Source organism: Macaca nemestrina, chromosome 9 (assembly GCF_043159975.1).
Source record: "Macaca nemestrina isolate mMacNem1 chromosome 9, mMacNem.hap1, whole genome shotgun sequence".
In the NCBI taxonomy this organism is placed as follows: domain Eukaryota; kingdom Metazoa; phylum Chordata; class Mammalia; order Primates; family Cercopithecidae; genus Macaca; species Macaca nemestrina.
The window spans coordinates 59,748,587-59,771,750 of record NC_092133.1 but is presented as its reverse complement, the minus strand read 5'-3'; the positions used below and the strand labels follow the sequence as shown (position 1 = coordinate 59,771,750).

General features: G+C 37.6%; 1 protein-coding gene across 1 annotated transcript in view; it reads right to left on the bottom strand.

Moving 5' to 3' along the window:
• Positions 1–6,263: 6,263 nt before the first annotated feature.
• Positions 6,264–23,164, bottom strand: part of LOC105466227 (receptor accessory protein 3) — a 102,297-nt gene continuing 85,396 nt past the window's right edge. Inside the window, exons 6-8 of the mRNA XM_071069620.1 lie at positions 17,206–17,353; positions 7,823–7,968; positions 6,264–6,428 (exon numbers count right to left, since the gene is read on the bottom strand). Of these exons, the coding sequence (XP_070925721.1) occupies positions 6,372–6,428; positions 7,823–7,968; positions 17,206–17,353 (351 nt within the window). The 3' untranslated portion in view covers positions 6,264–6,371. The remainder of the gene's footprint in view (positions 6,429–7,822; positions 7,969–17,205; positions 17,354–23,164) is intronic.

Below are 23,164 nucleotides of genomic sequence, written 5' to 3'. Positions count from 1 at the left end.
TAATTTCTACATACTGAATTTATGACTTTATATTTTGAAGTTGAGTTTCTTTTGAATTTTTTTTTTTTTGAGACAAGGTCTCACTTTGTCACCCAGGCTGTAGTGCAGTGGCACAATCTCAGCTCACTGTAGCCTTAACCTCCTGAGGTTTAAGCAATCCTCCTGCCTCAGCCCCCCAATTAGCTGGGAATATGGGCATGCGCCATGACACCCAGCTAATTTTTGTATTTTTTCACAGAGATGGGGTTTTGCCATGTTGCCCAGGCTGGTATTGAACTCCTGGCCTCAAGCGACCCACCCACCTTGGCCTCCCAAAGTGCTAGGATTACAGCTGTGGGCCACCACTCCCAGCTTTTGGAATTTAGTTTTAAGGATACTGTGATAGTTAATTTTATGTGTCAAGTTTGGCTAGGCCATGGTACCCAGGCGTTTGATCAAACAGTAGTCTATGTTGCTGTGAAGGTATTTTCTACATGCAATTAGCAGTAGACTTTGAGTAAAACAGATTACTCTCCATAATGTGGATGCGCCTCATCCAACAGGTGAAGGGAGAATTCTACCAGCAGAATTGCCTTTGTACTTGAAACATCAGCTCTTCCTTGGGTCTCTGGTGTATTGGCCCACCCTGTAGATTTTGAACTTGTCAGTCTCCACAATCACCAGTCAATTCCTTGAAATAAATCTTTCTCTACATATCTTACTTGTTCTTTTTCTTTGGAGAACCCTAATTCAGATACTATTGACTCTTGGCACTACCATATCTATTTGTAGCCCTCAAATTGAGAGCATCGCAATGGGGGAAATGCCCACATATATCCCATGTTTCCTAGTAGTTTGAGATAACATCCTGTCAAAACACGTTAGAATTCAGCCAGATATTCTAACCTGGCTTCATTAACTCTCCTCACACATCTTTTCCAAATCTCAGCATTAAACAGTGATTGGAAGAGAAAAACACAAGACTGACGTGCAAAAGCATCTGATCCTGTTCTCTCCCTTCACAACTTTCTTCTTATGAGTATTCCCCAAGGCACCAGTTGAAAATATAAGAAACTGTGGCAGTCCTAAGGGACTCAAGGTTAAAAGACACCTTGAAAAATTTGCAAGGCTACTGAAAATGTAGTAAGGTGTCAAGAGTGGGATGGTCAGATTCAGGATGTATTTTGGAGATGAGGCAGCCAAAACAACTTACCAATGTCTTGGATGTAAGAGGTAGGACAAGGGGGCCCAGCGCAGTGGCTCACGCCTGTAATCACAGCACTTTGGGAGGCCGAGGCGGGAGGATCACGAGGTCAGGAGATTGAGACCATCCTGGCAAACACTGTCAAATCCCGTCTCTATTAAAAATACAAAAAATTAGCCGGGCGTGGTGGCGGCACCTGTAGTCCCAGCTACTCGGGAGGCTGAGGCAGGAGAATGGTGTGAACCCGGGAGGCGGAGCTTGCAGTGAGCCGAGATTGCACCACCGCACTCCAGCCTGGGAGACACAGCCAGACTCCGTCTCAAAAAAAAAAAAAAAAAAAAAAAAGAGGTAGGAGAAGGGAACCAATAATTAAAAATCAAAAACTGCTGCTCTGAGAGAACCACATGAATTATTCAGTATCCAAGAAGAAATTCTAGAACAAATACTACTCAAATAATCCAAACATTGATTTGGTTGGTAATGGTGAATTCATTTTATTAACAGCAAGAATTATTTCCCTTAAATTAATTCTATGCTACTTTACAGTGCTCTCATAAGAAATAGGTAATCAATGGATATTTCTGAATTAAAAAAAATAGAGGCTGATTTGATTTGCACATAACGGCAAAATAACATGCTTGCCTTTTTCTCTCTTAATCTGGGATTGTAAGGTAAACAGAGTACACATGGTTGACTTTCCTGCTTTTGTTGAGCACGGTCCTTTAGTAATTTACACTAACAATTATCAATCCTGTGCTTTAAAATTTCAATTCAAAGCATTCCCTTATAAAAAGCAGTTTAAAAAACATTACCAAAGACAGACCATAAGGAGAGTGTTTTAAGACTAAAATACTGATGGGTAGGTAAAGGGGTAATATGTTTTCCCAGGGAACAATTCATCAGCCTCTGACATGATGTTTGTTTTGTGAATCTCTTTTTTAAGAACAGTGAACGATTTAAAGGGAGACTAAAACACTGAAAAAAAAATGCTGTTCATATATTGTGTTCTTTTGAATTTTTATTTATATTTTTAACCTCTTTAGAACATTACAAGTATATACCTCATAATAAAAATGAAAATAATTCCATTTAAAATGCTATCTAGAAAGACCTTAACACATATTATGTGTCATAATGAAGTAACACAAAGAAACTTCTTAAAACATAGGATTTCTCTCTAAAGCTTAAATGTGAGGCAGACAGACGTCTAACTTTAAAACAGATGGAACCCCAGAACATTTCCAGGATACATAAATCTGAATTTTGTGTCACATTTTATGCCTGAGACAGCTAACCAATCCAAATTGATGGTGAGGATTTCTGTACTCATTGTTTTTCCTATCTTCCCTTTCTAACATCCAAATTTAACAATTCAGTATTTCTTTTTCATAATCCTATGGATGACCATACCAGAATGTTTATGATTTTCATAATTTGCTCTGTGATTTGTAATCCTAAGTGTGTGCATATATTTAATCAACACATAGTAATAAGTAATACCAATTCATATGTACTGTGACATAAAAAAAGAAACATGAATTGCCACAAATAAACTGAGTTTATTTTATATTAAAGTTATCAAAAAACACACCTATAAAATTACCCACATACTAGGTTTAGAGATAGCCTTTACAAAGAGATTATTAAAAATTGGAAAACTTATTTTCTCTTAACTATTAATGTACATAGATTTAAAAGGTGTTAGAAGACAAAAGGTTAAGTCATGGTCAATAGCTTAAAAAAGAGTTAATACACATTAAATCTGTAGCATACTACAAAAAGATTAAATCTTAAAAATATTTTGAGAAAAAAGCTATAATTTTCTTTCTGAAAAATTTAATCTTAAGTGATATTTACTAAGAAATATATACTACAAACCACAATAACAATGATCTCAAAATTTACCTAATTGCTTCACAAATGAGTCAACTTACAAAGAAAACACAGAAAATTGCTTTTAAATATATAACTCCTTAATTTTCCTGATAATCAAATGAAAATTTAGTCCATTCCAATTAAAAATACAAATTAGACTCATGCTTAATGTAAGATATCATTATATATTTCTTAACAACATAAAAGTTCAAGCATTTTTGTAAAGCACAGACTAGGTTATTCTAAAAAAGGAAAAAAAAGAAAAAATATTTAACCACAGAAATTTGGAATATTTATATACTTTATAACACTGTAGAAATCTTTGGTGGTAACATATGGAATACGATCCCTGAAAATACTTTAATCATTTTGTCCCATCAATCAGTGTAGTCAAGTATTTATAATCAGTAATATTGGCAGTATAATTTTTTAGCCAAATACACACACACACACACATATATATATTGTGATGTGAGGGGGATCTTATGCAGGACCTAGGTGGGCTTACATAATTAATTATTTAGCAATAAGGCTTATTTCTGGCTCCTTTTTATACCAGGAAAAATATGGTAAACTAAAGAATGGGTCAATTCTTACTTCTAAACAAACTCTGGAAATAGTTAAATACTAATGGACAAGTTGAGTAAATGTACGGCAAAATAAAATACCAGCTGCAATTTCTGGATAAACTCAAACAGCTACCAAAATAGTTCCCTAAATAGATTTGTGCATCTAATGCCCGTGCTCCATGTGCTGGCAGAGGAAAAAGCAAGGCACTGTGGTCTATGGATACATTTACCTCTTTAAAAACCAATAGACTTAAAAGGAGAAACAAAAAAAGATCTGTTCTATTTTAAAATAAACAAAAATGTATAGGCTAATTAGACAAAGTTCGAAGAAAAGGGCCCGCTAAAACACATGTAAGGGAAAAGAACCAAAATTTAAGAAATGTAAAAGAGAAAGAAGAGTAAAATGATATTAACTGTATAATGATGTGAGGAAGGATATCAGAGGAAGCACTGTGAATGTGAAAGAGTACAGTTAAACAGGACTTGTACTTCTTCTTTGAGACTATCTTTGATAAAGCATTTTGAGTCTAGAAGTACAGAGGAATAAATAATTTCTTCAGTTTAGAACAGTAATACGAGTTTACTAAAGAATAGGTTTAATACTGAGACTAGACTTTAAAGAGATAAAATGGCTGGGTGTGGTGGCTCATGCCTGTAATCCCAGCACTTTGGGAGGCCGAGGCGGGCAGATCACGAGGTCAAGAGATGGAGACCATCCTGGGCAACATGGTTAAACCCCCTCTCTACGAAAAAGACAAAAATTAGCTGGGCATGGTAGCACATGCCTATAGTCCCAGCTACTCGGGCGGCTGAGGCAGGAGAATCGCTGGAACCCGTGAGGCGGAGGTTGCAGTGAGCCAAGATCGCGCCACTGTACTCCAGCCTGGCGACAGAGCAAGATTCCGTCTCAAAAAAAAAAAAAAAAAAGGTGCAAATCAGCTCCCACAGATAAAGTTCTTGACTCACATGACCTTATTAGGAAACTTCAGATGATACTGCCTCTGAGTAGGAAACACAAGGAGAGTGTAACAGTTATATTAAGAAGTCTAGTACCAGGTCATATAAATAAAACTCTCTTCAGATAATTTACAATTAGGATTCATAGGAATTTGGAATACAAATTAGAGTCCTTCCAGAAACGAAGAGGCTAAAAATTAGTTAGGGTAAAGTAGATAGAGTTATTCAGAATTAAACTTTGGGGGAAAAAAAACTGAATTTTACTTATTGCTATATATGAAGAATGTGAAATTATCCATAAAATATTTTATGACTATTATCATGAGACAATGTATGCATTATACCAAGGTACTCCTGTGTAAACATTATATTCTTGGCCAATACTCTGAGGAGGTCCTGAATATACATTACCAGCTGGCTTCATTTCTTAAAAGGGAGACAGATCAAAGATCTCTCAAATCTCTCTCATCATTTTATCTTTTGGACAAACAAATAGAACAGTCAAATAAATTACCTGAACAAGCATAATAAGTACAAATTTGATTATTGATCACTACCACCAAAAATATATTGACTTAGGGTTCATAATGCATAGTTATCAGTTCAAGCTAAAAAAGCCTTAAGAGTTCGATAACTCAAAATCTCTTTGAGATTTACAGTTAAAAAGTAATATGTTTCTAATAATTTTTAATGTGTAGGATTAATGACAACTGTATTTTGCATTGGCAAATTATCTCAGCCAGAAGAGATTCAAATGATTTTCGTCAAAGCCAATTTATAAACTAGCAGCACATATCAATGCCAAGCTTGTGAATGGACTGGCTGAGAAAAATTGCATGAGTTAGAAGGGATATAAGTGCTATACTGGTCACTGATTCTATTTCACAAAAGCTACCATTTTTAAAAGCTGAAAACATAATTGGTGTTGACAAAAACATGTTAAATTCAACTACTCTGTATAGCTAAATATAGGTTAATTAAAGTAACTTCTTATTTGTTAAGAAGATAATTAAAAAGTTAAAACTGAACAATTAGGTATGCTTTTATATTATTAAAATCCAATGAATTTAACAAATGAAACCCACAGGAAAACAGATGATATAATTCAAGGCATAGATTTGACATGTCAGAATACGGCAAACAACAATAAAGATAGCATCAGTAAAACAGTTGTAAAATAAGTAAACAATTTTCAAGTGTGCAAAACTAGTCAGGAATAAAAGTGCTATGTGTGGATACCTGGTTTTCAAATATTTGTTTCAAAAACTTTCAGCTGATGGTGGAAAAACTAGAAAGTATTATACAAGTAAAAATTTAAAGAATATATAAAACATACTTTATTATATTACATTATGTCCTTATTATGTCACTGCTGGATCTGGGGCCTATTTAATTACCAGATATAACACAAAAGGAAGTAAACACAGTACATCACAAAGGCTGATTTATCCTGAACCATAAAAAGACTCCTTTCAAGTATACTGTGAATTTGTGTTTCATCTTATATCTCAGGCACTCTATGCTGTTGATGAATTTGAAAATGGACAACATGATTTTCTATAATTTCTAATATACATATTAGTACATCTTGCAGAACTGCCTTTAGTAGTCAATATTTGGAAGCAATTGTTAAAGAAATAAAAACGATTTAAATTCATGAAAGTAAATCCCATCACTGCCACAATTTAAATAATCATTTTAATGTGTAAATCCTGAATATATCATGTTAGAAGATGAAGTCGATGTATTTAGCATAATCTGTCTTAGGATATTTGAAGTGTAGATGACTAAAAATACACTTGTGGTCGCTTCTTCACTTTATATTTCAGTGACCCGTACCGTACCTGAAGAGACAAATGTTTTATTGTTAAGAATTAGATCAAAAAAAAAAAAAAAAGAATTAGGTGATTACTTTAAAAATTACATCAGATTTAATAGTTCATAGTGATTTTTTTACCTTTTTGATATAAAGAATAAATTATCCTAATAAATAAGCACTACTTATCAGCTCATAAAAATGTAGTTGGCACTAGATATATGTTACAGATTATTATTACTAATAACATGTTACATATATGTTACAGATTATTATTACTAATAACATAAAAACACTAATGTAACATAAAAACATTAATCCTATTATTTATGTTTTGCTTAGTACAATGTCAATGAACATTGATTATAATGATCAGAGGCCATTTGCAGTTCTCCACTGCTTTCTCGGTACAAAGACAGTATGTTATGGTTAACTGTTTACTATTTAATCTTCATGTAGCATTAGTTGAAAGCAAAACTGTGTGGTTAATTTTGTTCGTTGCTTTCTTTGTTTATGCATAGTTCTGGGACTGGGTATTTGAACTATGTGATTTGCTAAATGAGAATGCCATTTTCTACTTATAGCGGAAGATCAAGAGCTTACTATTTTCAAAATTTCCTGATATCCTGAAACATCGATCTGAATAAAGAATTTTAAATATAGCCTGGGCGCAGTGGCTCAAGCCTGTAATCCCAGCCCTTTGGGAGGCCGAGACAGGCGGATCACGAGGTCAGAAGATTGAGACCATCCTGGCTACCACGGTGAACCCCGTCTCTACTAAAAAATACAAAAAACGTTGCCGGGCGAGGTGGCGGGCGCCTGTAGTCCCAGCTACTCGGGAGGTTGAGGCAGGAGAATGGCGTAAACCCAGGAGGCGGAGCTTGCAGTAAGCTGAGATCAGGACACTGCACTCCAGCCTGGGCGACAGAGCAAGACTCTGTCTCAAAAAAAAAAAAATTAAATTAAATAAATAAATAAATAAAATAAACTGCTGGCCGGGTGAGATGGCTCACGCCTGGAATCCCAGCACTTCGAGAGGCAGAAGCGAGAGGATTGCTTGAGGCCAGGTGTTGGGAGACCAGCCTGGGCAACATGGTGAAACCCCATCTACAAACAATGAAAAAATGAGCCAGGTGTGGTGGCGTGTGCCTGTAGTTCCAGCTACTTGGGAGACTGAGGTGGGAGGACTGCTTGAGCCTAGGAATTTGAGGCTGCAGTAAACTGTGATTACACCACAATGCACTCCAATTTGGTTGACAGAGCAAAAAAGCTCTATCCCCAAAAAAGTTAAAAAAAAAAAAAAATCATCCAACTGCTGTTCTACCATTCCAATCCTTCATTTATGGATCATTAATACTCTAAATGATAATGCAGCAGAGAAATCATTTAATCATTAGGAAAACAGCTCTACACTTAACTAACCTCTTTGCGGCCTTTGGTGGTTTTCACAGATTTCATGCTTTGTGATCTTCGAAGTCCTTTGTGTGTTAACATCTCATCATCTGAATATGGCCCGTCTGCTTCCTCATCTGTTTTCTCATCTCCATCTTTCAGTGGAATTCCATAACCTAAACAAGTTGTCAAAAACAGCATGTTTTGGTAAAAGGACACCAGTCAGTGCTGGCTCTTTGCCCCATCTGTGTACAGTTCTTTGTATGGTTTGCATTTCCCCCAGTTACTCTTTTTGCATCTGGAATGTGCTGCATACCCTTTATCATTAAGCTTTGCCTCTTGCACTATTCCAGGTGAAACTCATAACTCATTTCCTCCAGGAAAATTTCCCTGATCATTCTTATTTTTACTATGCATTTTTAAAAATAATTATAAAATAATTTATTTTTGAGTAGGTAACACATCATCTTGTTAAAAAGTTCGAGACTATAAATAGATGTAGAGGAAAAAGTCTCTTCCCACCTTTTCTCCTCTTCATGAATTCAACCCAAGCATTTGTGTTTTAGTCTGTCATTTGCACTTTTGCCTTGAATTAGGAATTAAGGCTTTTCCCTTCTACGTGTCATCTTTTGTCAAGACTGGGAATGGTAGGGTTTACTTAAGGTGTTGAGGAAGACCCCAGGGCGCTAGAACTTTGGGCAAAATAAGGTCACCGGGGGCAGGTGATGAGGATGAGGATGTTAGCTGCTGTTGCAGTTGTTGAGAAAAAACTCAGCCAGGTAGGCTGCAGTAATTAGAAGTACCACAGACTATGTGACAGATATTAGTCAAACAAAATAGAATCAGGCAGAGCAATGAGAGATCATGCGAGTATGCTAGAAGGCTGTTATGTGTAGCTATAAAGACTTACTACGGGCCAATATGCAAACATCCACACAGTCAGGATGGTTATTGTCAGGAAGTATGAGAGCATCTTGAGGCTTGGCCTCAAGGACAAAAACTCTTTCAACCCTCAAGCTAAGGTTCTCAAACTTGAGCACGCTAGAATACCTAGAGAACCTGTTAATACAAGTTCTGACATCCCCAGAACTTCTGATTCAGCAGATTTGAGGTGGGGCTGAGAATCTGCATTTCTGACAAGTTCCCAGGTAATGCTTGTGCTCATGGTCTCTGGTCCATACTTTGAGAACCACCGCCTGAGGATGCTGGAGACAGCAAGACAGGGGCCCAAGTCTCAGGCAACCAGAGTACTAAGTAGGTTATAAAGAAAGGGGTGAGATTAGAAATCCCCATGAAGTGGCCAGGCGCGGTGGCTCACGCCTGCAATACCAGTACTTTGGGAGGCCAAGGCGGGCAGATCATGAGGTCAGGAGATCGAGACCATCCTGGCTAACATGGTGAAACCCCACCTCTACTAAAAATACAAAAAAAATAGCCAGGCGTGGTAGCAGGCAGCTGTAGTCCCAGCTGCTCGGGAGGCTGAGGCAGGATAATGGCGTGAATCCGGGAGGCAGAGTTTGCAGTGAGCTGAGATCGCGCCACTGCACTCCAGTCTGGATGACAGAGCGAGTCTCCATCTCAAAAAAAAAAAAAAAAAAAAAAAAAGAAAAGAAATCTCCATGAAGTTATAAATTCTCCTTTAACAAAGATAAGGAGCATAAATACTTAAATCTTCAGGTGAGGAGAAAGTGGAAGGACTTCCAGCCAGGTGCAGTGGCTCACACCTGTAATTCCAGCACTTTGGGAGGCCAAGGTGGGCAGATCACCTGAGGTCAGGAATTCGAGACCAGCCTGGCCAACATGGTGAAACACCCGAGTCTATTAAAAATACAGAAATTAGCTGGGTGTGGTGGCAGGAGCCTGTAATCCCAGCTACTTGGGAGGCTCACTTGAGCCCAGGAAGTGGAGGTTGCAGTGAATGGAGATTGTGTCACTGCACTCCAGCTTGGGTGACAGAGCAAGACTTCATCTCCACAAAAAAAAAAAAAAAAAAAAAAAAAAAAAAAAAAAAAAAGGAGAAGGATTTCCAGGCTCAGGAGAAGGCATGGGATAGATTCCATGCATGTGATAAAAAATAAAACTGGGCTGGGCTTGGTGGTGGCTCATGCCTGTAATGCCAGCACTATGGGAAGTCAGGCGGATCGCTTAAGCTTAGGAGTTCTTCAGCCTGGGCAACATGGTGAAAAAATACAAAAATTAGCTGGGCATGGTGTTGTGCACCTGTAGTCCTAGCTACTCCAAAGGCTGAGGTGGGAGGATCACCTGAGCCTGGGGAGTCAAGGCTGCAGTGAGCTGTGATCATGCCACTGCATTATAGCCTGTTTCAAAAAACACACATATTTAAAAAAATTGAATACATGTTTATTGGTCTGCTCTTCTAAGACATGAATAATTTGAGAATCACTAAGAAAACTACAAAGAGTCATGAATAAGCTTGTTACTCTCATAATAAGCAACTTGAATTGTATATTAGTCAAGTATAATTTTATGCTCTTAGACTTCTAGGCTAGAAGTCAGAGGAGATTTGGAAGTGGAATCAGTCATTATTTAGGCCAAGATCCTTTGTTTTCTTGCACTGGTCCAAGGAAGTGTGTGTGTTCTGGGTAGAAGAGACAGCATGCACAGAGGCACTGAGGAGAGTAGCTAGGGCTTGGGGATTGCTTAGAAGAACTGCAAGGAGGCCAGTGTGACCAGAAAGGGGATGGGTCAGTGGTCCTGGGAAAAAGCTCCTGAAATAATATTAAGTGTGGAAAAAAAATGTACGTAGAGAAACAAACAAAGGAAAAACATAAATGAAACGATTATATCTCATGGAAGTGAGCTTTTAGGTGTTTCTAAATTTTTTCATTTTTTCTTTTTTTACTTGCCAAATTCTTATTTTTAAAAAATGTTCATTTTATAATTGAGAAAAAACAAACGAGGTTTAAAGTTTAGGTTGTCATTTCTAGAGTTTTTTTTTTCTATTGATGTTGCTTATATAGTATTCCTGATCCCAATATGGTAAAACAGAATGAGGAATCAAGGAAAAAGTCAGAAAGGAAGTAACTGTGATAAACAATTTCTCTAAGGCCACAAATGTAGCATAAGAGCACAGTTCAACAAACACAGTCCTTGCTATTTTAATTGCCTCTTATTTTGTATGATTAGGAATTGGAATTTCGTTCAAAGGCTGATTATACATCTTATTTTTTTCTTTTTTCCTAATTCCGGCTAAAAAAAAATCTTATTAGCTTTCTAATTACAGCTTCAGGAAAAGTGATGGATTGATTCATTACTCCAAGTATTTTTAAAATTATATTATGAATAAGGCAGTGTACTGAATTATGAGGATACAAAGATGAAAAAGACATAGCTGTCTTTTTCTACCCTCAAAAAATTTAGGGTCCAATAGGGGAAACAGAATGCAATGGGCATTATGATACTGTAATAAATGCTATAAGCTAATGATAAGGTGCTGGGGGGGCATACAGTAAGAGAATGTAATCAGCATGGGGTGGGTTGGAAAGGGTGGGTTATGAGAGAAGGCCTTGTAGGAGGTGGTGGCTAAGCTAAATCCTCAAAGAGTCATGATTCTGTATGACTAGCACTCGATGGAGTAGGAGAACAAGGCTGGGGAGTTAATATACCATGCTATCTAGTTTGGACTTCATCAGAGAGCAGTGAAGCCTCTGGAGGCTCGGGGAAAGTACTGAAATGTTTTAAGCAGAAGAGTAACATGATTAGACTTGGGCTGTGTAAAATATTCTTCTTGCACTTTGGAAAATGAATCACAAATGGATAAGGCTGAGGGCAGGGAGCCTAACTGGGGAGGTTACTTAGTATAGCAGGTCAGAAATGACAGAGTCCACAGAGAGTGAGGACAGAGCAAGGAGCCAAAATTAGAATTTATTGGGAAATGAAATTAACAAGTTTAGGCCAGGTGCGGTGGCTCACGCCTGTAATCCCAGCACTTTGGGAGGCTGAGGCGGGTGGATGACTTGAGGCCAGTAGTTTGAGACTAGCCTGGCCAATATGGCAAAACCCCATCTCTACTAAAAAATACAAAAATTAGCTGGGTGTGATGGCACGTGCCTGTAATCCCAGCTACTCGGGAGGCTGGGGCAGAGAATCGCTTGAACCTGGGAGGTGGAGGCTGCAGTGAGCTGAGATCGCGCCACTGCACTCCAGCCTGGGGCGACAGAGTGAGACTCCACCTCAGAAAAAAAAAAAAAAAAAGTTTAATTTAGCAATTTATTAACCAATCTTTGAATCGAAGAGAGTGGAGACACTAGAATCAAGTCAAATATTTTCATTAAAATATACATTTTCTGGCTGGGCTTGGTTACTCATGCCTGTAATCCTAGCACTTTGGGAAGCAGAGGTGGGAAGATCACTTGAACTGAGGAATTTGAGACCAGCTTGGGCAACATACTGAGATCCCATCTCCATTAATATATTTAAAAAAAAAAAACATTTTCTGTTTAACTTAAAACCTGAAAATGAATAACTTATTTTTTTTAAAGGAGAGTACGGCTGATTTACTTCTGATTTTAAGATTAATAGGTTAATTTAAAAAACAATAACAAATGAAAAAGCTCACTACTCAGGGCTAAACACTGTTACTATTTTAGTAATACCCTTCCAAACTTTCTCTTATGTATATACATTAAACAAATTAGGTATATTAATCCATTTCATCATCTACTTATTATTGTTTTTTCCCTACAATCTGGATATATTTTCATATCATTAAGTATAGATTGACATTGTTATGTTTCACAGCTAATAAACCACCTTTTGCTTAATCATTTCTCCTAGGCATTTCGTTCATTCCAATATTTGTTATTATAAACAACGAGATGAACATTGTTGTACATGCATATTTGAACACTTGTCTGATTATTTCCTTATGACATATTCTTAAAAGTTTCTTGCTGAGCTAAAGGGAATAAATTATGATGATTACTGCCAGATTGTCATCCAAAAGGATTATTCCATTTTAAACTCATAAAAAGTGCCTAAGAGTGTTTCTCAACAGGCTTGCTGTAGTGGTTTTAAAACATGTCTACAGATTCTCTGACATTCCTCTTCCCTTCCCTTAACATTTCAGAGGCCTTTGTACTTGCCTCAACAAATCGCCACAAAACATGTGACGGAAGTGATGCTGCTTCTAGGACTTCTGCAAGTTTCTCTCGGCACACTGGCCTGGGAGGCTTCAGCTGCCAGGTAAGAAATCCAACCACCCTTAGAGACCACATGGAGAGAACATAGAGGGAGATGGCTGAGAGGCTCCAACCATTCTAGCCAGCAGCTGCTTGACTCTTTTCAGCTCAGACAGCAGATGTGTGAGCTCTCTTTGAGATTGTAACTCTAGCCCAGCTGCTGTCAGACCACAGCTGCAGGAGACCCTGAGCAAGAACTGCTTTGCCAAGTCAAGTCACCCCCAGATCTGTGGGCAAGATAAATGACCATGATTGTTTCAAGCTGCTGTTTTGGGGTGGCTTATTATGCAGCAATAGATAACTAGATAACTGAAACAGTTCCCAACACAGAGCACTGTGTTAAAAACATTTTTTTTTTTTGCCAATCTGGCAAATGACAATTATTATTATTACTACTTTTTGATTATCTGAGGCTGAGAATCTCTTTCATATATTTCTTGACCAATTGTATTCTTTGGTAGCATTGACAATAATTGGTTTGTGAGGGTTACTGGATTGTTGAATCTGAACTCTTTGCCTGTAACATATGATGGGAATACTTCTGACAGTTTGTAGTTTGTCATTTTTATGTTTTCCCCCCATATTATAATTTTATATATTTTTTATGTAGGAAAATCTTAAAAACTATTCCATTATGGTTTCTGGTTTTGATATCATGCTTAAGAAATTTTATCTATCTTAAGATTATAAAAAAATTCACAGGGACTTCCTACTACATAGTTTAATTTTTTTATACTTAAATCTTAATTTTTTAAGAATTTATTTTGATCTAAGATTTGAGGCAGAGATATAACTTCATTCTCTACTCCATCTTCTAGCAGTCTAACAGTTATCCCAGCATAACTTATTAAATAATCTGTCTTTCCTCCACTAATTTGAAAGATTGTCGTTCTCATTTGATAGATTTCCATGTACACCTGGGTTTGTGTCTATCTAGATGATCTATTATTAACTTCTCTTCACCTATTCCGGTCCTAGAACCATACTGCTTTGTTAAAAATATGGTCAAGAGAGAAAGTTTTGATGAAAGTGTTTCCTTAGGGAAGAAAGGCTCAGAATATATACCATTCTGTAGAAAAATTGGAAACTGCGCAGAGTTTATAACTCTGAACAAGTACCTTTCATAACTGAACAAGTATCTTTCTCATACTGCTACCACATACTTCATATTTTTATAAAACTTATTTAAATTCATGATTTGAAATTTAAGAACTAAACAGCAAGTCAATATTTTAAAATATTTTAGTCATAGATATAAAATTTGGTAGGTGGCCGGGTGCGATGGCTCATGCCTGTAATCCCAGCACTTTGGGAAGCTGAAGTGGGCGGATCACAAGGTCAGGAGTTCGAGACCAGCCTGACCAACATGGTGAAACCCTGTCTCTACTAAAAATATAAAAATTAACCAGGCGTGGTGGCGCACACCTGTAATCCCAGATACTCAGGAGGCTAAGGCAGGAGAATCTCATGAACCTGGGAGGCGGAGGTTGCAGTGAGTCGAGATCGTGCCACTGCACACCAGCCTGAGTCACAGAGATAGATTCCATCTCAAAAAAAAAAAAAAAAAAAAAGGTGAGCACCATAAAAATAGTATTATGAATTTTCACACTTATAAACCTGTTTTTATTTACCTACTTAGAACATAATTCTTAGCCAATCCTTGGGTATGATTATGAATAAACTGCTAAAAAAGGACTCTGGTCTAAGATACTGGGTCTAAATCAGCAAAATATAATACATACAGCAGATTCCATAATCAAAATCAATATACCTATTTTTTTTTTTTTTGAGGTAGAGTGTCTCTCTGTCACTCAGGCTGGAGTGCAGTGGCGTGATCTCAGCTCATAGCAACCTTTGTCTCCTGGGTTCAAGCAATTCTCCTGCCTCAGCCTCCCTGATAGCTGGGACTCCAGGCATACACAACCACATCTGGCTAATTTTTGTATTTTTGGTGGAGACAGGGTTTCGCCATGTTGGCCAGGCTGGTCTCGAACGCCTAACCTCAGGGAATCCACCCACCTTGGCCTCCCAAAGCTCTGGCATTACAGGTGTGAGCCACTGTGCCTGACCACCTAATTTTAAATGCATATTAAGAAATACCAAGGCCAGGTGGTGTGGCACATGCCTGCAATCCCACCCAGCACTCTGGGAGGCCGAGACATGCAGACTGCTTGAGCCCAGGAGTTTGAGGCCAGTCTGGGTAACGTGGTGAAGCCCCGTCTCTACAAAAAATGGAAAAATTAGCAGGGAATGGTGGTGCATACCTGTAGTCTCAGCTTCCTGGGAGGCTGAGACAGGCTCACTTGAACCTGGGAAGTCAAAGCTGCAGTGAGTAGAGATTGTACCACTGCACTCCAGCCTGAGTGACAGAGTGAGATCCTATTTCAAAATATATAAACAACAAAAACAAAAACAAAAAAAATAAAAAAAGGAAATGTCTACATTAGGAACTACTTTTACATTATTAATGTACTAATAAGACTGATGGTTCCTTGCTCTCAAAGGCATCGCTACCTTAATCAATGGCCAATGCTTGATCACTACCTCTTAGATAATAGTCAAAACTTTGTAAAGGTATTCATTTTTGGAAGAAAGCTCATTATTTTTTCTTTTTTCCTGAGAAAGGGTCTTGCTCTGTCACCTAGTCTGGAGTGCAGTGCTGTGATCATGGCTCACTGTAGCCTCGACTTCTGGGCTGAAGTGATTTTCCCATCTACCTCCCAAGTAGCTGGGTGAGTACCACCATGCTCGGCTAATAAAAAAAAAATTGTTTTTTGCAGAGGTATTTTTCCTTTTTAAGGAGGAACAGGTTTTTTTTTTTTTAATTTTTCAAATTGGTTTTAAAGATGATTTTCAATCTCTCTCAAAAGAAAACTTCTTTTTTAAATAAAAAGTCAAATAGCCCTGTACCTTATGGACTTAACACATTAATAAGGAATGTCTTGAAAATCTTAGTTCTCAGCCTTGCCTTTGAATTCAAACTTTCTTATTATATGTGATAAAATGACTAAGGAACCGTGTCTAATTTATATGTATGTTTCTAAGATCATGATAGTTTTTTAAAGTTTTAGAATATATTAACTATGACATGTTCATAATTTATACTAGAATATGCCTACAAGTTAGCTCTTGAACTAGAATATGTAATTTTAACACATTTTCCATGGGAGTAATCTTATTTTTAAATTGAGTCATCTTTTATCACGTGCTTAAAACTTTTAATCTGTGAGTCAATATCCTTATTTGTCCACAGCACTTACAGTGAAGAGTGTTCAACTATAAAACTCCTTAGATGTCAGTGCACAGTTTGAGTAGAAAGAGTATTTATTACAGGTTAGAACTAGTGCTGGTGGTAAGAAGGTATTGGTAACCACACCTACAGCTTCTAAAAATTAATGGCAGCAAAAAAGCCTACTTTGTTAGGTAGATGATCTCCAGAGTCAGCAAAAGGCAAGTACTAATCTTTTTTTTTTTTTTTTTCCTGAGACAAAGTCTCACTCTGTTGCCCAGGCTGGAGTGCAGTGGCACCATCTCAGCTCACTGCAACCTCCACCTCCAGGGTTCAAGCAATTCTCCTGCCTCAGCCTCCCAAGTAGCTGGGATTACAGGCATGTGCCACCATGCCCGGCTAATTTTTTTTGTATTGTTAGTAGAGACGGAGTTTCATCATGTTAGCCAGGCTGGTCTTGAACTCCTAACCTCATGATCCACCCGTCTCAGCCTCCCAAAATGCTGGGATTTATGGTGTGAGCCACTGCACCCAGCCTGAGCCACTGCGCCTGGCCTAGCAAGTACTAATTTAGAAAAAATTCAGAGGAAAAGAACTATGATTAAATGTAAAAGTAAAAAATACAAGCTTAGAAGTAAATTTTTTCTACCTAAATTCAGATAGTTATCATGTATCATTTTAGTATCTACAAGCCCAATTATGGAAGAATCATATATATATATACACTTTATATATAATTTTACTGTAAGTTCCAGGATCCATGTGCAGAATGTGCAGGTTTGTTACACAGGTATACATGTGCCATGGTGGTTTGTTGCACCCATCAACCCATCATCCAGGTTTTAAGCCCTGCATGCATTAGGTATTTGTCCTAATGCTCTCCCTCCTCTCCTTGTCCCCCACCCCCTGACAGGCCCCAGTGTGTGTTGTTCCCCTCCCTGTGTCCATGTAAAAGAACCATATATTAAAACAAACAAGCACACCTGCTGATTCACCGGGGGCTGGTTTACTTTTCTTTTTTGCTTCTGGTAGAGGTTGGTATGGTCTTTGTCCCACAGGCTCATCACCTTGGATAGCTGTTAAATCATGCATACTGAAGCTTCTTAAACGTTCAGTTATTGCTCCTTGGCTCTATTTAATACAGAAGTGATAGATCCAAGAAAAAAATACTTTAAAAATATTTAGTATGCTTACATTTAACTATCCCTGAACATTTTATTAAGATAACTTCAGAAAAGCTGAAAGAATTGTACAATGAACACCCAATATTGTTTACATTTTGCGGTATCTCCTTTCTCACATATCTACCATCTATCCATCCATGAATTCATTTTATTTTTTCATGCATTTCAAAGTAACTTGTAGACATCAGTACATTTCACCCCAAACATTTCAGCATCATATTTAATTTTAAAATGTAAAAAGATGTATGATGGGCTTACCCTCAGAGTAAACAGCATCCATAATGTTGCTGTCTCCTAAAACTAGCACTTTGGGGCTTAAACTTTAAGATTTAGCGCAACTTTTAATTAATTAATTAATTAATATTTATTTATTTATTTAGAGACAGAGTCTCACTCTGTTGCCCAGTCTGGAGTGCAGTGGCGCGATCTCGGCTACTGCAACCTCTGCCTCCCAGGTTCAAGCGTTTCTCCTGCCTCAGCCTCCTGAGTAGCTGGGATTACAGGCATGTGGCACCACATCCAGCTAATTTTTGTATTTTTAACAGAGATGGGGTTTCGTCATGTTGGCCAGGCTGGTCTTGAGCTCCTGACCTCAGGGGATCCTCCTGCCTTGGCCTCCCAAAGTGCTGAGATTACAGATGTGAGCCACTACGCCTGGCCAAGGGCAACTTTTTAAAGTAAAAGAGACATGACATTGTTTTAAAGCTAAGGTAAGTCAGGACTGGTAATGGCTCTTTCTAGAACAAGTTAGAAACATGTAAGAGCCAAAGAATGTGGAATACAAAATGATAGTCAATTAGTGAATTAACTATCTGGCAAGACATACCTACTACTCTACATTTGACTTTAAGTCCTTTCCCTTAACAATATGGCAGATACTAGGCACAGGTGGGTATTTAAATTGAAATTAAGTAAAGTTAAATAAAATACAATATTCACTTCTTTTAATTGCACTAGCCACTTTTCAAATGTTCAATAGCTGCATGTGGCTAGTGGCTACTGTATTGGATGGTGCAGATACAGAACATTTCCACCACGGCAGCTCTGAAAGAGACATTTTCTGAACTGTTCATATATAACTACACTTCCCCTCCTAAAGTATAAAGCTTTGTAAAAGCAAAAAAAGAAAAAAAAATTCTAAATTTACCTACTTTAAATTTGCATAGCATATAGATGAGTCACTTCTTATTTATAGCTAGATTAAAAATATTCTTCTAAGGGGGTTTTTATACTTATTATTTCTTCTTTTCACACATAGGAATTTATGATTTCCTCTAGTTACAGTGTTACCATAGAAACTAATCCATAATGCTTCATCTCTAAATTTCAAAGTCAAAGGTGCTACAAACATTTGGACATTACTATTAACTTGTATTTTACACTCAAGAAAAAGGTCTTAATGTCTGAGTCTTGATTCAGTTACTTTGGGTTAATAATACATTATGTCAAAACCAAATGCCATTTCCATATCCCACTTGAGCTGTTTATTTCTACCATATTTTTGAATTGTGATATGAAATCATTAAAGGTCTTTATTCTCAATAAAAATAATTGGATTTCACACATTTAAAAAACATTTGTGGCATGGTCTAATTTATTATACTTGCTTCCTCCTTATTAGATATCATTTACTTATCAAATAGATAGTTGACAGAAGACTCCAGAGACATACTACAAGGAAGTGACCAGTGTTCATCTGAAACAGATGCCTTGTTTCTCAGAAATGTCATTCTCTTTATTTCATCTTCGTAGTTATGTGCCCTCTCTCAGCAATTCCTGATTTCTTTTCTTCTTTTTTTTTTTTTTGAGACGGAGTCTCGCTCTGCCGCCCAGGCTGGAGTGCAGTGGCTGGATCTTAGCTCACTGCAAGCTCTGTCTCCCGGGTTCACACCATTCTCCTGCCTCAGCCTCCTGAGTAGCTGGGACTACAGGCGCCCGCCACCTCGCCCGGCTAGTTTTTTGTATTTTTTAGTAGAGACAGGGTTTCACCATATTAGCCAGGATGGTCTCGATCTCCTGACCTCGTGATCCGCCCGCCTCGGCCTCCCAAAGTGCTGGGATTACAGGCGTGAGCCACCGCACCCGGCCCCCTGATTTCTTTATCTACTGCCACACAGATGACAAACGACATGCATGTCCATGATACCCTTTACTCAATTCACATGCGATTTCCAAGGCTGGCTGTAATTCCCAAACCCTCCCACTCAAGAAGGTACATTTCAGGATACAAATGACTTAAAGTGTAACAGAATCAGTCTAATTTTATAATTATATCATCCCCAAACTTTGGTATGTTTAACAAGCATAATCAACAAATCTCTTGGGATAGACCTCACAAATGAATGCACATAATACTGTTACTTCTACTGTTGTGATAGGTATATTTTGCCTCCAGAGCAAGACTTTTAAGACACTAGAGGAGAGGGACAAATCTTAGGCTTCTTCTATTCTCCTGGTGCACCTGGTATGCTACTGATGTTGAATATGTAATAAGTAAACTAAATACTTTTTTATGTCCCTTCTTTTTCATTACTCTTGACTGTTAAAGAGTCCTCCATAGATGGCAGCATGTTTTAATGTAAACACTGTAGGTTTTATGCAGAGGTTCGGCAGCAAACTAGAGGTATGGCCACAGGCTTCTCCATGGGTAGACTACACCACCCACCAAGGGTTGCTTCAGGTTTAGATTAAACATGAGCAAGGCAAGGCCCAACCTTGAGGTATCTGGGTGATCTCTCTACAGGCTGGATTTAAATTTAGCTCTTGAGTAACCAATGCTACCATTATCAATACCCAAGTATTATCAACCTCTTCAAGGCTTTCCAGAAAGCCAGGTACTGTAGGGAAAAGCAAAAAGAGAATATGAGCCCTCTTTGAGAACCTCCAACACTTTAACAGCCATTATCACCTTGGAAAATTGGACTTTCCACTGTATATATATATATTTTTTTGAGACGGAGTCTCGCTCTGTAGCCCAGGCTGGAGTGCAGCGGCCGGATCTCAGCTCACTGCAAGCTCCGCCTCCCGGGTTCACGCCATTCTGGCCTCAGCCTCCCGAGTAGCTGGGACTACAGGCGCTGCCACCTCACCCGGCTATTTTTTGTATTTCTTAGTAGAGACGGGGTTTCACCGTGTTAGCCAGGATGGTCTCGATCTCCTGACCTCGTGATCCGCCCATCTCGGCCTCCCAAAGTGCTGGGATTACAGGCTTGAGCCACCGCGCCCGGCCATCCACTGTATATTTTTTATGGGCCTAGAATAAAACTAATATAAGAGAGAAATTGGTGCAGTATTATGGACTTTGAAAACATTATATAAATTACAAGTATCCAATGTAACCAGTTTAAAGGAAGGGTATAATTATAAAGTAATCACTTCTGAAGGCCACCATATTCCTTCCAGTTTTTACATCTTCAACACAAAAACTCCAGTAATAAAGGAACTATGTTTGCTATAATAATGGTAAGTGGAGATATCTTCCCTCTACCCCAGAATTCTATATCACATGCATAATATGGTTGCAAGTGTGCAGTATGGCTATAAGTAGGCAGGGAAAAATGCAAAACTAACAACAGTACAATGTTTAGGCAGATGGGATGGGTGACTTTTTTTCTTTTTAAAAATATTGTCTTTAATATTACAAAATTAGTCAATATGTGGTATACTCTAAGAATTTCTGATCCATTTCTCACCCATGTTTCCTGTATCTAATGCTTTAATCCCATCAGTAAAAGAAAAATGGTCTATTTTTGAGGTCACAAATAGAACGTTACAGTCACTTGTAAATAACAATGTTAAAAGGTATTGGTTTTGTTAAAATAAATAATGCTTTGTGTATCTATTTTCTTCTATTTAATTTATATAATGTTAAGACAAAAGTATAAAAAAATGAGAAAAGGACCCGGTGCAGTGGCTCACGCCTGCAATTCCAACACTTCGGGAGGCCAAGGTGGGAGGATCACGTGAGGCCAGGAGTTTGAGGCTTTAGTTAGCTGTGATCACAACTCTGCACTCCAGTCTGGGTGATAAAGCGAGACCCTGTTTCTAAAAAAGGAAAGAAGAAAGACAGACAGAAAGAAAGAAAGAGAGAGAGAAAGAGAGAAAGAAAAAGAGAAAGAGAAAGGAAGAGAGAGAAAGAATGAAAGAAAGACAGAAAGAGAAAAAGAAAGAAAGAAGGAAGAAAAGTTCTAGTCTAGTCTGCTGTATGGAAACAGTGGTCTTAGTCAATAAAGAGGAAAGGCAGGATTACCATTCACAAGATAATTTCATATTTCAGCACTTTAGTTCCTATTCTCTGCAGAATTGTCTGTACTCTGTGTATGTTAAAATTGATCCTAACAAAGTAACAGAGATTATGATGAAAATGTAAAAGTCAAAGTAATTAAGTATTCTGTAGAATATTTTACACATTGAAACTGATCATCATGAGCAGAATTGTTCCTGAACCATCTGAACTTCAGGTGGCACTGAATTCTCAGGGTTTGGATTTAGATGGGCCCAAATATGCGTCGGTAAGAAACTGAGAATACTGCAGGGACTGACTGGGCAGGAGGGCTGGGTCCAGAGCTAGCACACTCAGGCTCTGGAAGGGATTCTTCAGCTGAGAAGCAGCTCCCCACACTGGCTCCACAGAGAGCTCATTTACATCCAAGGGCACTAGGACATCTGAATGTCTACTCAAGTATCTAAGCACATGGTTGGCATCCATAAAAAGGGACCCTGCATGTATGAGTAATTCCAATTTCTTCACACTCAAATAATGCTGTCTTTGTTTAAATACTTCATTTCCTGGTTAAACACTACATTAAAATTACTATATTTTGTTTTAAATAAGGAGAATTTATTATGTTTATCAGCACCTTTGTATAAAACCTTCAATTTATTTTCTTCACATTTTAAATCACAGATTTAAAAACATATAACCAGCAATGCTTTATAATCTTACAAGCACAAAACATTCTTTTACAGAATAATTCTTATTATACTATTCAGTAAACAATAGTCACTAAGCTCTATTTCTTGTTGATCCTTGACATTACATTATAATTGCAGATAAGGTTAGTTCCTAGTTTTTAAGGAAATCTCATTTCCCTATGCACATTCAGCAATTGATCTGACCAAGCCCAGAATGGAACTGACTGCATTTACATTAGGTGAATAAAATATTTTAGTGTGTTTAAGATGAAAGCAATACATATTTATTGAAGAACACTGATAACATGGAGAAAAATTTTAAAAAGGAAGTAAAAATTATTTGTAACCTATCACTAAAACTACTTATATATATTTATATGTTCTCTTCAGTTTTTTCTGACTCATCATACTTTTAGAGCAGTTTCTCAACTTAACACTCCTGCTATTTTTCGTTAGATAATTTTTTGTTGTGGGGAACGTTCTGTGCTTTGTAGAATATTAAGCAGCATCCCTGACCTTTCTTTACCGACTAGATACCAGTAGCAGCCCCCTCTCAGTGGTGAAAACCTAAAATGTCCCATGGTAAGGGCAGGGGCACAAAATTGCCTCTAGTTGAGAACCACTGTTTTAGAGATATAAGGGGTTTTAGAAATCACGTTTCACCGCTTCGTTTTACAAGTGAGAAAAATTAATACTTAGATCAATGCAGATGATTTGTCCAAAATCTCACGGCTAATTTGTAGTGGAATCAACACTAAAAAAAATGCAGATTAACTCAATTGCTGTAGCATTCAATTTTTATTATACCATTCTGCTTCCTTAGATTGTAGGAAAAATAGTACAA